This window comes from Lepidochelys kempii, chromosome 6 (genome assembly GCF_965140265.1).
Source record: "Lepidochelys kempii isolate rLepKem1 chromosome 6, rLepKem1.hap2, whole genome shotgun sequence".
In the NCBI taxonomy this organism is placed as follows: Eukaryota; Metazoa; Chordata; order Testudines; family Cheloniidae; genus Lepidochelys; species Lepidochelys kempii.
The window spans coordinates 28,849,884-28,864,623 of record NC_133261.1 but is presented as its reverse complement, the minus strand read 5'-3'; the positions used below and the strand labels follow the sequence as shown (position 1 = coordinate 28,864,623).

Genomic DNA, 14,740 nt, shown 5'->3' with positions numbered 1-14,740 from the left:
CATGTCACAGATGGGGAACTGAGGGACAGAGAGACTGACTTGGCAAAGGTCATGCCATAGTCTGTAGATGAATTGAACCCAGATCTCCAGAGACCTAGGCTAGCACCCCAACCTCTGGACCATCCTTCCCCTCAAATGCAATGTTAACCTGTATTTGAAATTTAGTCAGAATGTATTCACTCTTCACCATGGGGCAGGGTGTGTGTGTATGTTCAATTCCAACTCTAATCACCACTTTGTGCGCCTTTGCAATTTTGAGTAGTGCTGGATTATAGATTACATTGGCCATGCTGTTTTCTGTGAATCAGTTGATTATATTACATAAAACAGTCATGCTGTCCTAGAGTCTGATGCCATCCATTTGCGTGCCGCTCGGCTTCCTGCATTTGTAATTGGGTTTCATCAACCCTGAAACAATTTGTTCCTCCTTTGCCTTTTGCAAGGAACAATTTGCACAATGTGTTATGTAAACTCCATGGCTTCAAGAGAGCAAATCTGTAAGATGCTCTTTGGTTTTGGTGCTGTGTGTGTTGGGGTGGCACAGGGGGAGGAGATGTTGTTGTTCAGGAAATAAGAATATCAGCCTATTCTCTGAATTCTGTCTGCTTTGCTCCAGCATCATGCAAAATCTCTCTCTCTTGTCCATCCACCTCCATAATTTAAAGGAGCCACTGGTGATTTCATGCTTTGGGAGCACAATCCCCAGGAGACAAGGAGAAGAGCTGGTTCTTGGTCAAGAAGCAAATTCCAAAGCTTCCCTAGACTCTGGGCTATGAGGTACACATGGAAGCTGTCAGCACCTGCCACTTGTTATAAGATGTGCACCTGGTTTTTTTAATGGGCTTGTAAATACAGATTTTATAAACCTGCCATTCAGACTATTAGCACCTGCCTCCTCCAAGCTCCACAGCTGGAGAGTATCTTGGGGATCTGTTATCCTGACTTGGAACCAACTCCTCTGTTCTTCCCCAGCCAGGGGATTGGCTCCCAGACTGAGATCTTGTCTCACCTGAGAAGGGCTGTGGAAGGGATTAAGGTTCTGGAAGGAATCTGCAGGTGGGGAGGAGGCTGGGGGACTTTGTGTGGGATGAAAGAGGAGCTGTAAGTGACAGAAAGTGGCTGGGAGCTTTGCATAAAGTGGGAATGAAGCTGAGCCTAAGAAGCAAGTTATAGGTGTACCAAGGTCCATTGCGTAGGAAGGAAAGCAGCTGGGAGACAGGTGGGTAGACAGTGATGGGTGCAATAACTATCCGTGATCTAAACATGGCATGGACAATACTCACACTATGTTCAGATCGCTGAATGGCATCAACCTTCATGCTGTTCAGCAAATGCGATAATATATAACTCACTCCAGCCTCGTGGATGTCACACTGTTCACTATATGCTGTGTAAATTACCAGTCTGGCTCATTTTGTTTGGGGTGTTGCTTCGTCTGTAGGCAGGCCTACGACTCACTTAGTGAGGCAGAGACTCTAAGACATCACCTGATCAGTCTGTAAGCGGTGGAGCTCTATTAGTAGTTAGTTGCCAAATAAATTGACAAGCAATGTGGATGAAAGGCTGGTGGTGGCATCTGAAGAACGGAGTCCCCTTTCACATGGTACATTTCCCATTTCTGTTAACATTGCACTGTGAGGTTTTGTAGTCTCTGCTGTGCAATTTTCCTTTGGTTTCAGCAGTGATGATAGGGAGAAAGGTTTGGTAAAGAAGGAGAGGAGGTTGCCTGATGTTGAGCTTTTGGTTCCTGTATTTGTGTTCAGATACTAAACTGAGGGGGGCCCTGTTAGCACCTATATAAATGGTCTTGTGGGGATGAACATGTGGTCAGCAGGGATGAATGTGGTTCATTCTCTTTTAGCCCTCTGATGAACTTGGCCAGTGTTTCTTATTTTCAGTAAACTCCCTGCTCCAATTGGATAGTTTTCAGAAAACATTTAGTGAACCTGTCTGGAGATGGGGAGGGTACTGACCTTCGAACTAAGTGCCACTCCCCAGCCTGGCACCAACCTTCTGCCAGTGTTCCTCAGGATTATTTGCCTGTGTGTTCCTGCAGTCACTAAACCTTGCCTTTCATTTTCCTTCTCAGGATGGGGAAGTGTATATAAATGACCTGAAAAATGGGAACACTGAAATATTCTGGAACCCAACCAGTGAGGTGCGGCGGCAAAGACTGAAACGCCACATTGTGCTATTTGAAGAGCAAACAGACTCTGAATCAGAGAGGTGGGTAGGTTGCTGGAAACCAGCCTGCTGAGCTTCCTGCTGGTCTTCATACAGTTGGAACTAAATACGAGGGTCCTGAGACTCCAGCAAGATGCTGGAAGGATTATGGCCTTGCTTAACCTGTGCATATTTCCCTGCTGTATGTTGTTTTTTGTTCCTCATGTATTAGCGATGATGTAATATTTCCAAGGAGTATTAATGATAGCATGACCAAGTCCTAGGTTTCAGAAATGGTAGAGGCCACTCTTTTTTGTCAAGTAAAATAAGATCATTTTTCAGGACTCCAGAGACCATGAAAAGAAATCTCTGTTATAACCTGAACTGAATACCAGGGGATATGATAGATTCTTCACCTGGAGTTCTTTAAGTCAAGTTTGGATATCTTTTTTAAAAGAAGTTCTCTGCTTCAATCATAAATTGTTAGACTAGAGACAGGAATCGCTGTCCTTCTGCATAACACAGGCCATAGAATTTTACACAGACTGCTTGATCACAATGGCCCCTTCTGGCTTTGAAAATCTAAGAGACTTTAGATGTGTAAGCCCCAAAATCATCAATTGACCTCCACCAGTGCAGACACCATTTTTACATATAAAACCCAGCATTTAACACGCTGATCAGGAAACTGCCTACCTGAATTACACACGCAAATATACCTCCGCATACATAAATGCAGGGGCAGCGTGGAAATGAATTCCCCTGCACACTTTGCAGGCACGTCAGGAAATGCCATCTGAACTTCTAGGCCTCCATTGCAATGGAATAGCTGTGAAATGAAAGTACTGTACCAATAAGGTCCACATGCAGTGCTCTAAATACCGAATGAATAAAGCTGACTTCAAAAGAACATAGACTGTTTAAAAAAATCATTGTGAAAGATAATTCGCCGGCGCCCCAAAACAAAGAAAATCTCTCCAAATTTGGGGCAAATAGTTTGTAGTTTTTATTTACCAGGGTATCACCAAAGCTGCCTAGCTGGCTGACCCCCTTCAGCATGCCAAAGTCTAATATGTGCAACCTGTTGTATTTGGGGGGCAGAGGGAAGTGGCTGTTATGGTGGTTGCTGTGTGAATGAATTGCAGTCTAATACTGAATCAGCTATTCATCTCACAGCCCTGAATATCACCTGCCCATGGGTAAGCTTTGCAGTCTGTGACGCGTATGCTGTTGTGCAGCAGAGCATGGAAAGCCTCAGGTTGTATAGAATCTGCAGCTCTCTGAGGGGATGGAGAAAACTGGCCTTGTCACAAAATTTGTTTTTCCTGCTGCTTCTGAGCCTCAGAATAAAGGCTTGAAGACCCAGATTTTTAAAGCTGTTCAGATGCTGCCATGACAGTCAACTCCCAGGAGCCTAAATCTCTTCCTAAAATGAAGTCAGGCAATGCTGAGCACACTGGTGCCTAAATAGCTTTAAAAATCTGGGCCTAACTCTTCACTACATTGATGTGTGGTGCAGTTATACCAGTAATACACTAGTATAACAGAGTGGAGACCAGGGTCCAAAAACTAATTTTTGCAAGACATCAAGAGGCTAAGACTATTGGACACAGGCTCACACCTATTACTATTCATATTATAGTGGTGCCTAGAGGCCCCATTGTCCTGTACAACTGCACTATACAAATGCAGAGTGTGAGAGAGTCTCTGCACCAAAGGTGCACAGAGGTGAACTGATTTGCCCAAGGTTGCACAGCAGGTTAGTGGCCAAACCAGGAATGGAACCCTGGTCTTCTAGCTCGCAGGACAGTACTGTACCCACTAGACTCCACTGCCTTCCTTTGCCTGCACTGTTATCTACAGTGACTGCAATAGGCTCCCTAACAAGAAAAAAACAAGGGAGAGGGTACCGCTGTTCACCTCTCCACTGATGTGATTCCCTGCTCTTTGTGCTTTAAACTTGCTTCTTATTGCTATCTCTTTGTCTGGTTCAGATCTAACCCTGGAAGTACTTCTCTCTGAGGTTTGAAGAATGGGCAGTTTTCCCTGTAAAAGGTTCTAAAAAGCTGGAGGCCATTTCCTTTTCTCACAGACTTATTGGAACAAGGGTAATGGTGTCATTGTTCTAAAAATGCCATCTTCCCATCTCAGCTGCTGGGAGTCCTAGGATACAGGGAGGCTTTGATCTGTAACTCAGCAAGAGCAATGCACCTTGTGCTTCTAGTTACTCTAAGGAACACGTATATGTTCACTGGAAAACTTGCTATGCAAATCTTCTGTACAAATGAGCAGACCACCCCAGCACCTCTTTTTGGACAGTGTCAAACAGAAATCTAGAACGCAGAGGGTGAAACCAAGGGCTGAATTGCTACTGGCAGGCAGAATGGTCCCATGGATGAAACACTAGGTTGGGACATTGGAGTCCTGGATTCATTTCCTGGCTCTGCTACTGACCTGCTGGGTGACTTTGGGCAGGTCACTTCCCCTCTCTGTGCCTCCAGCCCTTTGTCTTGTCTATGTAGATTACGAGCTCTGTGGGGCAGGTAGTGTCTCTTCCTAAATGTTATGTACAGCACTTAGCTCACTGAGGACCCAAACAAAGCCACTGATCCACCAAAACCTTGAGGACCTCTGAGAGTGTTTGTTCTCAGATTAGCTAATCTGGTGCAAACCCATCAATCCCCTAGGTAGGCCCTTGTAGTTGAGCTGCTTCTAGCAGACAGACAACTGGCAGTTTTCAGCTGTGTGCTGCTCTGTCTCTGCTGAATCCTGGGTGCTCTAATCATAGGATTCAGATTCCAAGAGTTCTGCCGTATCTTCCCCATCCTGTCCACAGAATACTAAATATGCTCACATCTTCCTCATGATTGCCTGAAAGCCCTACTTGCTCTCAGTTCAGCACATGAACTGCACATCAAGGAGCAAATAAAAAAGCTAACACTCTGCACATCTGTCTAGTCTAGGTGTTTGGAATATGCCATCACCTGTGTACCTGAGGACAGTTCTAGAACACAGATACCGTATCATTTGAGGGTCTCGGGGTGCTTTACAAACATAAATTAAAGAACACCCTCAGTTTAAAATAGACTCATCTCAGATAATGAGGCCATTTCTATACTAGAAAGTTTGGTGACAGAACTTTTGCTAGCTTACAGCTGCCACCGTTGCTAAAATGATGGAGCACTTGCACACTTGGCTGCTTTTGCTGGTGTTGCATGTCCTCGTGACAAGAGCTTGTGTTGACAAAAACCACACAGAACAATGGGTAGCTTTGGATATTGCACCTGCCCTGGAAGTCTCTAGGCCAATTATTGTGCTTGTAGAATCACTTTCCTGCATGTGTGTAGGTTTTTTAAAAAACAAAAACAAAAACTTTCTCTCCCCTGTTGCTATGTGAAAGACCCACATAGAGAGGAAACAGTAAAAATCTAATCACTAGATTATTCCCTGCTGTTTTTGGATGGCCATCCATCTCACCAGTGTTTCAAGTCTTATTCAGCCCTTTACTAATGTTTGTTTAAAGCTTAGAGTGCAACAGAATTATTTATTAGATTCCAGTGGAAAGGGAGGCACAATTTGACTTGTGTTTCCAAGGTGAAGGGAATAATATGGGGGTGGGGGGAGTGTCAATAAAATATCAAGGGCCTAATCTTACAAGTTAGAAGCCTTCTGCACAGGAAAATATATGCATGCAATTGGATGCCTACATTTGTGCCTTCAGTTTATGGTGTTTGCAAGTGCAAATCAGCAAATTACATATTTAATTGGTTATTTAGACCATCTAAATAGACATTTTCATGTGCAAATATCCAATTTGCATATACAGCTGCAGTCCTTTCACGTGCATTTTTTCCCACATAAACTCCTAGAATTTAGCCCTGGTTGCAAGGCAACTCTGACTCAAATCTCTGTCTCCTAGACTTAAATAGTTAAAAGGGCCAGTTCAACAAAAGGTTTTCCTTTTTACTATGGTCACCTTTTAAACTTACCGTTGGCCTCAGACAACTACGCACTACTGCCTTACTATCTTTAGTGTTTAGGTGGCCAGTTCTTAAGGTGGTCTTTATATGCTGTATTCATTTTCATCCTCCTGATAAAAGTCCATTTTAAGCCAAAGCTCAGGCTGACTAAACCTATTATTATTCTCCTAGTGCCTCTCAGTGGACTAGACAAACTTTTTTTTTAAGGCTCCAGCTATCTGGGTGTGTTGCTGGTTTTGAGGCCGTTTGTATTTGATTCCCTGTTTATTTCTAGACTTTGGCAGCATGTAACAAGTGCAATAAACAAAGGAGATCAACACAAGGCAACTCAGGAGAAATTTATATTGGAAGAAGAGCAGAGGAACGCTTCGCGGGAGCGGAAGGAGAATGGCACAGAGTGGAAGCCACTGCTCTTCCGACACGATGCTGCTACCAACGAATGGCACTACAAATATGAAGAGTGAGTGACTCGAAGCATGTATAGTTATAAGTGTGGCTATAATGGGTTAAGTGCAGACATTGCTTCTTGGGCTCCAGTCAGAAATACAAAGTGCTACATGCATACGGCATACACTGGCCTGCTGCACTTCCATCTGATGCTTGGGAACACTGGTCTTGCTCTTGACCAGATTGCACCTTGATCAGGCAACCTTCCTCCTGAATTCTCCCCAGTGAGTACTTGAACATGCAGTCCTTTCAAATGAAAGGAGTAGACAGATCAGTGGAATATCTCCTTTGTATTGGTACAAATAGAGGACAGATCTGTAGTGATGAGAAGGTGTGTTACCAGCTGCAGGAGGTTTAGCAGTCTGTGTGATCTGAGTTGTCAGTCTCAGCTCAATTTGCTGAAGATGCATCCGTATTGCAAAACCTCCACCGCAGTTGGTTCTCCATAAGCACCCTTGTTAGCAGCCTTGGCAAAGAAAAGAAACCAAGGACTTGGAGAACCTGAAGACTTCCCTGCCTTCCTACTCTAGATTTGTTACCTCTCTGTCTCGCTCGGAGCTGAGGCACCCAGATGGGCTAGGATGGAAGCAACTTATGTTCATAAATGCCTAATTGCCCCCACCCCAGTTCTGTGGGTACACCCATTAAGCCCACGGCTAAATATTTGCTCCTGTGTGTTTGGAATTCATGCATTGCTTTTAATAAACCTGCTGCGGTTCTGTTTTTTAATACTTTCGTTTTGCTTCCAAAGTTTAAGGCCCTGGGACCCTCTAAATGACATTGCCCAGTTTGAGAAAGATGGGATACTTCAAACCATGGAGAGGCACCTATCCACAAGGATGTTGTCCCACAAAACCATGTGTATAAACAACCAAGTTATACGACACAAGGTAACCATCACTCAGCCAGAAAGCCCCTCTCTGGGAAGTTTTTTTCTTCTTTGCATCTTTCTTCATATACCTGTATTTCTTTGATCAAGTGCTCAGCTCTGATTTTTTCATGTTTTCTTAGACACCACAAAATCCAAGGGCTGCCTCTGCCATTAGAGGCTTGTTTCTCTAGCTGTACTTTGCCTCTGATATTTTCCTGGTGCCTACTCCAGGTGCTAATCTGCTAATATTTTTTTGGTAAGAGGCTGGCTGGGTGAGTTCCTGTTTGAAGGATCATTGTAATTGTGCTGGGATTTGTTGTAATACTAATTACATGCTAGAACACCTAGAGCTTGGTATAGGCAACACTTCTTATTTACATCTAAAATAAAATCAGAATCCTTGATTAATTGACACTATGCGATTTGTAATAGATATCTTCCCTGCTATAATTTTACAAACTTTTATTATTTTCTTATGTTGGGTGGTGAATGGGGTTGAAATGAACTTTACTGTTCAATACTTACAAAGCACTTCTTTAGGCTGGATGTGATCTAGGGGTCTGAGCAGAGGACGGAGGCCCTGGAACTCAAATTCTAATCCTGACTCTATCACTTCCTTCCTTCTGGACAAGCCTGGCAATCTCTGTCTATCCACTTTCCCCATTTGTAAAAGGGAACAATATCTACGTCCCTGCTTTGTTCTTGTTAGTTATTTATGGTTTGTAAAGTGCTTCTGAAATGTGGAGAGCTATATAGAAGTGCTAAATATGAGTTAGATATAGCCCATACCAAAATCCTGAACCTGGATCTTGATACATAGCTCACGCCTTTTTATAATGGCCTGCACACCTCTGAAATTTGGGGAAGTTTAGGTTTGGATTGGGATTTCAAACTCCGTGTTCCCTGGTGTTTGGCTATATAGCTTTGGTTCTCCCGTTCTAGAGAGATGGGGTAGAACTTTCGAAAGCATGTGGGAAATGAGAACACAAGTACCTGTGACTCCTAATGGACTTGGGCTCCTAAAATCTCTTTGGTGCGTTTGAAAATCTCCCTCATGAGATTTGGATCCAGATCTGGGCTATTGGTCTGGGCCCATCCCTGTTGTACACTAGTGGCATAATTTAGAGCCAGCAAGAGAACCACAAAATCCAGCAGGCCAAATTCATCCCTGGTAAAAGCCTGTTGAAGTTACACCAGGGGATGAATTTGGCCGGCTGGATTTTGTGGTTACTGAAAAATCTTAGCTTTTGGGAATTTTTTTTTGGGGGGGGGGGGGTGTGTCTCTGTCTCTCTCTCTCTAAACTAGATATTTCAGATCTGATCCTGAGAGGTTCTGAGCAAGTGTTCAGTCCCCCTCATGATCAAACTCCTAGATTCCAGAGAATGTTCCCTACGAGACGGGATAACACTTAGTCAAATTGTTGTCAAATTTTTGACAGTGTTCCTTTTAATCATGCCCATTGATTTAGAGATCTGCGAAAGAATGCAGGCGTCGTAAAACCAGTGACCAACCATCCAACCACAGCCAGAACACTGAGAGCAGCTGTTCAACACCAGAGTCTGTGCAGGAACTGTCGGACGATGATGGCAAGTACTTGGCAAACGTTGGGCCAGATTTTGCTCAAATTTAGCACCTTATTCCTTTGAGGAGCTAAGGTACTTCCCAGTCTCATTACTGGTGTCCGAATCTGGCCCATTGACTTCCTTTGACGTTGTTTTACTGATTGTTGTATTAGAAATACGTCTCACTCACTATTTCTGTGTTCTGTCCGTTCCTTCCTTCCTTCCTAGTAGTAACACACATGTCAGTGACAGGCTATTGTGCCTCTGAGGGCTTCCCGAGGGCTGACTTAGCAATATCAATCACTTCTGTGGCATGAAACATTGTAGAGAAATGTGCACTGCGACCACTCAGTGCCACTAGATTTAGGAAGAGAGCAGGCCTCCTTTTCCACTACTCTTCTCCTCCGCCCCCCCCCCCCATTAGGTTTTGTTGAAGGGGCTAGCAAGGTGCCCTTGAAGATGAAGAGAGCGGGGCGGGGGGGGTTGCAAACCACTATATAATTGCGCTCACCCTACAAAGGAGGAAGCTAGGGATATTTGGGGGGCAGGGGTTCTGTGCGCTGAGGGGGTACTACCAGTCTGACTTCATATCAGCCTCACTCTGGGGCTTGGTTTTCATGATGAAAATTCCATTCTGCATTAAGTTCCATGTTAGTGGTGTCCTTTATCTGAAGTACTTCACTGCATACAGCTGCTCACTTGCTGGGGGATTTTGTGGCATGTGTCACAGGTCTCCCAATCACCAGAGATGTGTGGTAAATCTATTTGTCCCTTCAATGGTTTGCCGCAGGTTTTGAAAGTCCATGTACTCGGTGCGGAAAGGAAACGAATCACCTGAAGGAAATCCACATGACTGTCTTATCCCTACAGAAAGCCCAGCAGGACATACACAGGTAGCGATTTGCATTTGTTAGCACCATGATCTCAGTAAGACCAAAATAACCTTTGGTGTTTAACTCCTCTGAGCCAGCCTTTGGAGTCTGGTTAAATCAGAGGGGTGCAGTTTCAAGGTATAACAATAAGTATCCTATTAAAATCCAGAAAAGGCTTAGTAAGCCTTCACATAAAACATGGAGAGGATCTTCTCTTAGCCCCATCTGGGAGCATTACAGATCTTCCAACTCTTAAACCTACTGCATAGATGCAGACATCTGGGGAGCTCACCAGAGTACTGGCTAGAAGTGTGATTGCTAGCTGGCCATAGAAGGCCCTATTCGTCAAGGAACCCAACATGCCTACATTTGACTTGCAACCCCAGGTAGGAAGGGAGCTGCACAGAGATCTCACTGCACTGCTTTCACTATTTCTCCTCTGACAGCCCAGTCATTGCAGGAGAAACAGAGGCCTGAGGGCCTGTAATTGGGTATTGACAGATTCAGTTCATGCTTTCAATAAGGTCTCTGTTTAATACCATGTCTGAGAGATTGGTGATCACACCTGGTTACTTCACTGGCAAACTGGAGCTACACCTTCTGAAATGGTCATGTTTTCAGCAGGGGTTCATTATGGCTTTTATACTCTGACTTGCCTCGGGGTCAGGGTGCTGCCACCCCATCCCTGCAGGAGTATAAGGAAATGGAGCTCCCAGGCATGCAGGGGGAAACATGGCTGCTGCTACATACCATATAGGGGGCTGCATTCATTCTCCTGTGCACCATGGGTTGATCTTGGGTCCAATAAAGTCCATTGGAAAGTTCCCATTGACTTCACTGGGGCAGGAATAGGAGCCAGGTCAGCAGAGTCTCCAGGTGCAGAAGTGGGTGGAGTCCTAGGTGCTGACTCTGTGGGTGCTCCGGGGCTGGAGCTGCTCAGCACCCACCGGTCACCTCATGGATCAGCGCCTCCTCCCCCACAGCACCTCCTGCCTGCTGCGATCAGCTGTTCAGCAGAAGTGTTCAGGAGGTGTTGAGGGAGGGGAGGAGTGGGGGCAGGAAGAGGTGGGGGTAGGGGGTGGAATGGGGAAAGGGCTGGGGTGGGAGCTTGGAGGAAGGGGTGGAGTAAGGGCGGGGCCCGGGGCAGAGCGGGGGTCAAGCACCACCTGGGAACTGGGGAAGTCGGTGCCTCTGGGTGGGGCCATAGGCTTACTGTCTCATTCCCATGTTTGGGGTGGCTGGTGCCCATTGACATGCTGGCAGGGAGCCAGTCCCTGCATTCACGGGAGGCCAAGGAATGGGATTGTCTGGCTGTGGGTGGAGGGGATGCAAGAATGAGGAGATGTCTTGTGCCCTCCTTCCCTTCTCAGCCTCATGCCATCTGGCTTTGAAGGCTGATTCTGTCCATCAGAATGGTTCCAAAAAGTACTGCTCAGAGGGAGGAGTGTGAGGGTTAGTGACCATTCAGACACCCTTTGGGAAGCTAATTCTATTTTAGGCTGTTTGACAAGACTAGTAAAGATTTTTCCAATGGCAGTACTCCTCCTGATGACTTTGGAAAGCTAATGAGTTTGTTTAGGCTTGAATAAAGTGCAGCAGATTATGTTGTTTCAGTAGACAAGGCCAAGAAACCTATTCTTCCCTCGAGTTACTAAATCTTGGCAAGTACCCAGAATTAGTCTCTAAGGTGCCACAAGTACCCAGAATTTAGTGTCTTAGAATGAGTTGGCAATTCCTGAATTTTGCACTGCACTCTGGCCTTTGCTGCCTTTCTCACTCCTAGTGCTAGATTTTCAAGGAACCTGGCCCCAGTTGGTGGTACTGAGCCTCACAAGTGCTCGGCACCCAGCGGTCCCCATTGTGAGAGGGCCAGATTCCCTGAACAGCCCATGCTGAGATCGCTGGAAAACCCAGCCATTTATTTTGGTGCCTGAGCTCGACCTGGGCTGTTCCACAATGAGGGCCAGATTTTCCAGGTGGTGAGCCCTTCTGAAAATTCTGTTCCTACTGTTTCTGTTGCATGGGAATCAACCCTTTTTTTAGAATAATTGTTGGTATTATAGTAGCACCATGAGACCCTAACTGACATCGGGGCTCCATTGTGCTGGGTTCTGTGCATGCACATAGGGAGACAACCCCTGTCCCAAAGAGCTGATGGTCTATATAGAAAAGATAGACAAAGGATAGGAGAAAGGACATATTAATATTATTCCTTTGTTAAAAGAGAAAAGCACGTGGGCCCAATCCTGTACTCGTCAAACAGGCTTGTAAATTTAAGCCATAGGGAGTCTTGCCTATGTAGGATCTCCAGGACTGGGAACTGTAGCTGAGTGTTCATGTGTGTCCAGGGCGGACAGGGGCAGGGAAGAATATCTGTAAAATTCTTTCCTACATGCAAATGGCATCCGATGAAGTGAGCTGTAGCTCACGAAAGCTTATGCTCAAATAAATTGTTTAGTCTCTAAGGTGCCACAAGTACTCCTTTTCTTTTTATTATTTGTTGTTTCAGAAACCTCACTGCTCTGAACAAAAAATCTTTCTACAGGAAAGCCTCTTCCGAAAACCTCCTCCTGGACTCTCGCTGCTGGTTTCTCATTTGCGTCTTTCTTACATGTCAATTGTTCATTAATTATGTCTTCAAATAAAAGCACTACGTTTGGCAGCAATAAAAGTTACTGGCTGCAGGAGGGGGACACTCGCGCAAGGAGCCCATCGAGGCACCAAGCACTTTAAAACCAATGCAGCAGAGATGGAAGAAAGAGCCAGGCTAAAAGGGGACCAGGGAACCAACAGAGTTTAGTTCCTTCAGATTGTCATTTGCCTTTTTACATGTACATCTTCAAGGACCTCTTTACCTGTACGGGCCTTAATGCTAAAGCCAAATGTAGCTTTAATTGTGCAATTTGTTTTCTATGTCTTGTCATTTTCTGATGCAATCCATAATTACCAAGCAGTATTGGTGCCCCAATAATGGCAAACAACCACATGGTTTTAGAATGGTTCCATTGCTTTGTTTTATAGCTCTAAGGGTTGGGGGAGGTGGGAAGGGTTCTCATTGTCCATTTTCAAGATGTCTGTTGGGTACATTTAGTTATGGGAGGGGAACATCAGACGGTCCAAAAATCCAACCACTTGGTTATTGGTCATGGTTTCTCCTGGATCTTGCTGTTGACACACACACAGTTGGACTTGAAAATGTGCATGACACTCCACTGCACAGAGATTGTAAATATGCACGATTTCCTAAAAGTTGCCACCTTTAGGAAATGGGAATCATTCAGTAAAGCTCCTCATTCTGTTACAGAGCCGATAATGTCCTGAACTAGACCCACTGAGTCAAATGTCAGACATATTTGTTTATAAATCCTGGTCACTTTTTTTTTTTTGGCTATATGGCTGTTTTTATATTATAATAACACAAGAATTGTACAGAATTCCTCTGAAATTTCCCATTGCCTCCTTGGAGAGGGAGCAAGTATGTGTGTTTGATCGTAGGCACATCTATTATTAAAGGTCAGGAAGGGTAAGGGTTTTGCCACTGCGTTGTTAACTCTGTTAACAGTCTTCCTATTTTACACCATTTTTTAAAAGATTTGCAATATTCTTTGTAGAATGCAGTCAGTACTAAGCCTTTATTTTCTGGCCTGAAGTAGTTCCAAGTGGTAAGTACTGCTATATATACAGCCTTAAAATACTTAGTGATGGTGCCAGATTGGCAAACTTTAAATGTAAATGTTTCCAAATTTTTAACTACATTCCTTGTCATGTTCCCCAGTTAGGGGAAACCTGTTTGTGCTTGATATGTTGAAATAAAATTACACCGAACTTTCAATGACCATTTCTTTGATGGATTATTTGTGTTTGGGATTTTTCTCATTTTGTAGCAGTTATGCCGTGCTTTCCTAATAGATAGTATACAGTAATAGATGTACAGTTGGCTAGCGTATGTACACAGAAGAGAGAAGCATTCCATGCTAAGTTCTGAGTGACACAATGAGTTGTCTTCCTCCCTGAAGGAGGAGCAACAGCTCATGGATGGGGTTCATGGAAATGCTTGGCAGATGTTCTCTATCTTGCATGGAATGGGAATAGCAAAATTCTATGATCTGACATTTCTCTGACTCTCAAATTAGGCCATGCTTTTCAAATGCAACAGGTGATTTTTGGATGTCTGTCCTGCTGAAACACCTTAAAGATCCACAGTAGTTAGCACTTTCTTGAAAAATGCCTTCACAGGGAAAAAATACGATGAAGTGAGCTGTAGCTCACAAAAGCTTATGCTCAAATAAATTTGTTAGTCTCCAAGGTGCCACAAGTACTCCTTTTCTTTTTGCGAATACAGACTGACACGGCCGCTACTCTGAAACCTGGTACTAAAGGGCTCTTTCATCTAGCAGAGAAAGGCATACCAAGAACCAATGGCTGGAAGCTGAAGTCAGACAAATTCATATTAGAAATTATACACAAATTCTAAGTGATTAACGTTATGAATAAATTACTAAGGGAAGTGGTGGACTCTCAATCTCTTCGGGTCTTTAAATCAAGACTAGAGCCTTTCTGGAGGGTATGCTTTAGCCAAACACAAGTTATTGGGTTCAATACAGGGGGTAACTGAAATTCTATGGCTTGTGACATACAAGAGGTCAGACTAGTTGATGAGAATGATCCCTTCTTGCCTTAATATCCATGAGGGGGGCCAGCTTTCAGAGGGCAGGAACTCGGCACTTTCTAAAAATCAAGCATCTCTAAGGCCTTCTCTACACTGCCACTTTGCAGAGCTGCAACTTTCTCACTCAGGGGTGTGAAAACACCCCCCTGAGCACTACAAGTTTCAGCACTGTAAC

The 14,740-nt window shown here is 44.4% G+C and overlaps 1 protein-coding gene across 7 annotated transcripts in view; it reads left to right on the top strand.

The window, feature by feature from the left end:
- The window catches only part of OSBPL5 (oxysterol binding protein like 5), a 221,067-nt gene extending 207,339 nt beyond the window's left edge, over positions 1-13,728 (top strand). For all 7 annotated transcript variants that reach the window (XM_073347294.1, XM_073347295.1, XM_073347291.1 and 4 more), the window contains 6 exons: positions 2,090-2,226; positions 6,418-6,603; positions 7,342-7,480; positions 8,931-9,048; positions 9,815-9,917; positions 12,406-13,728. In XM_073347294.1, the coding sequence (XP_073203395.1) occupies positions 2,090-2,226; positions 6,418-6,603; positions 7,342-7,480; positions 8,931-9,048; positions 9,815-9,917; positions 12,406-12,541 (819 nt within the window). In that variant the 3' untranslated portion in view covers positions 12,542-13,728. The remainder of the gene's footprint in view (positions 1-2,089; positions 2,227-6,417; positions 6,604-7,341; positions 7,481-8,930; positions 9,049-9,814; positions 9,918-12,405) is intronic.
- Positions 13,729-14,740: the final 1,012 nt, after the last annotated feature.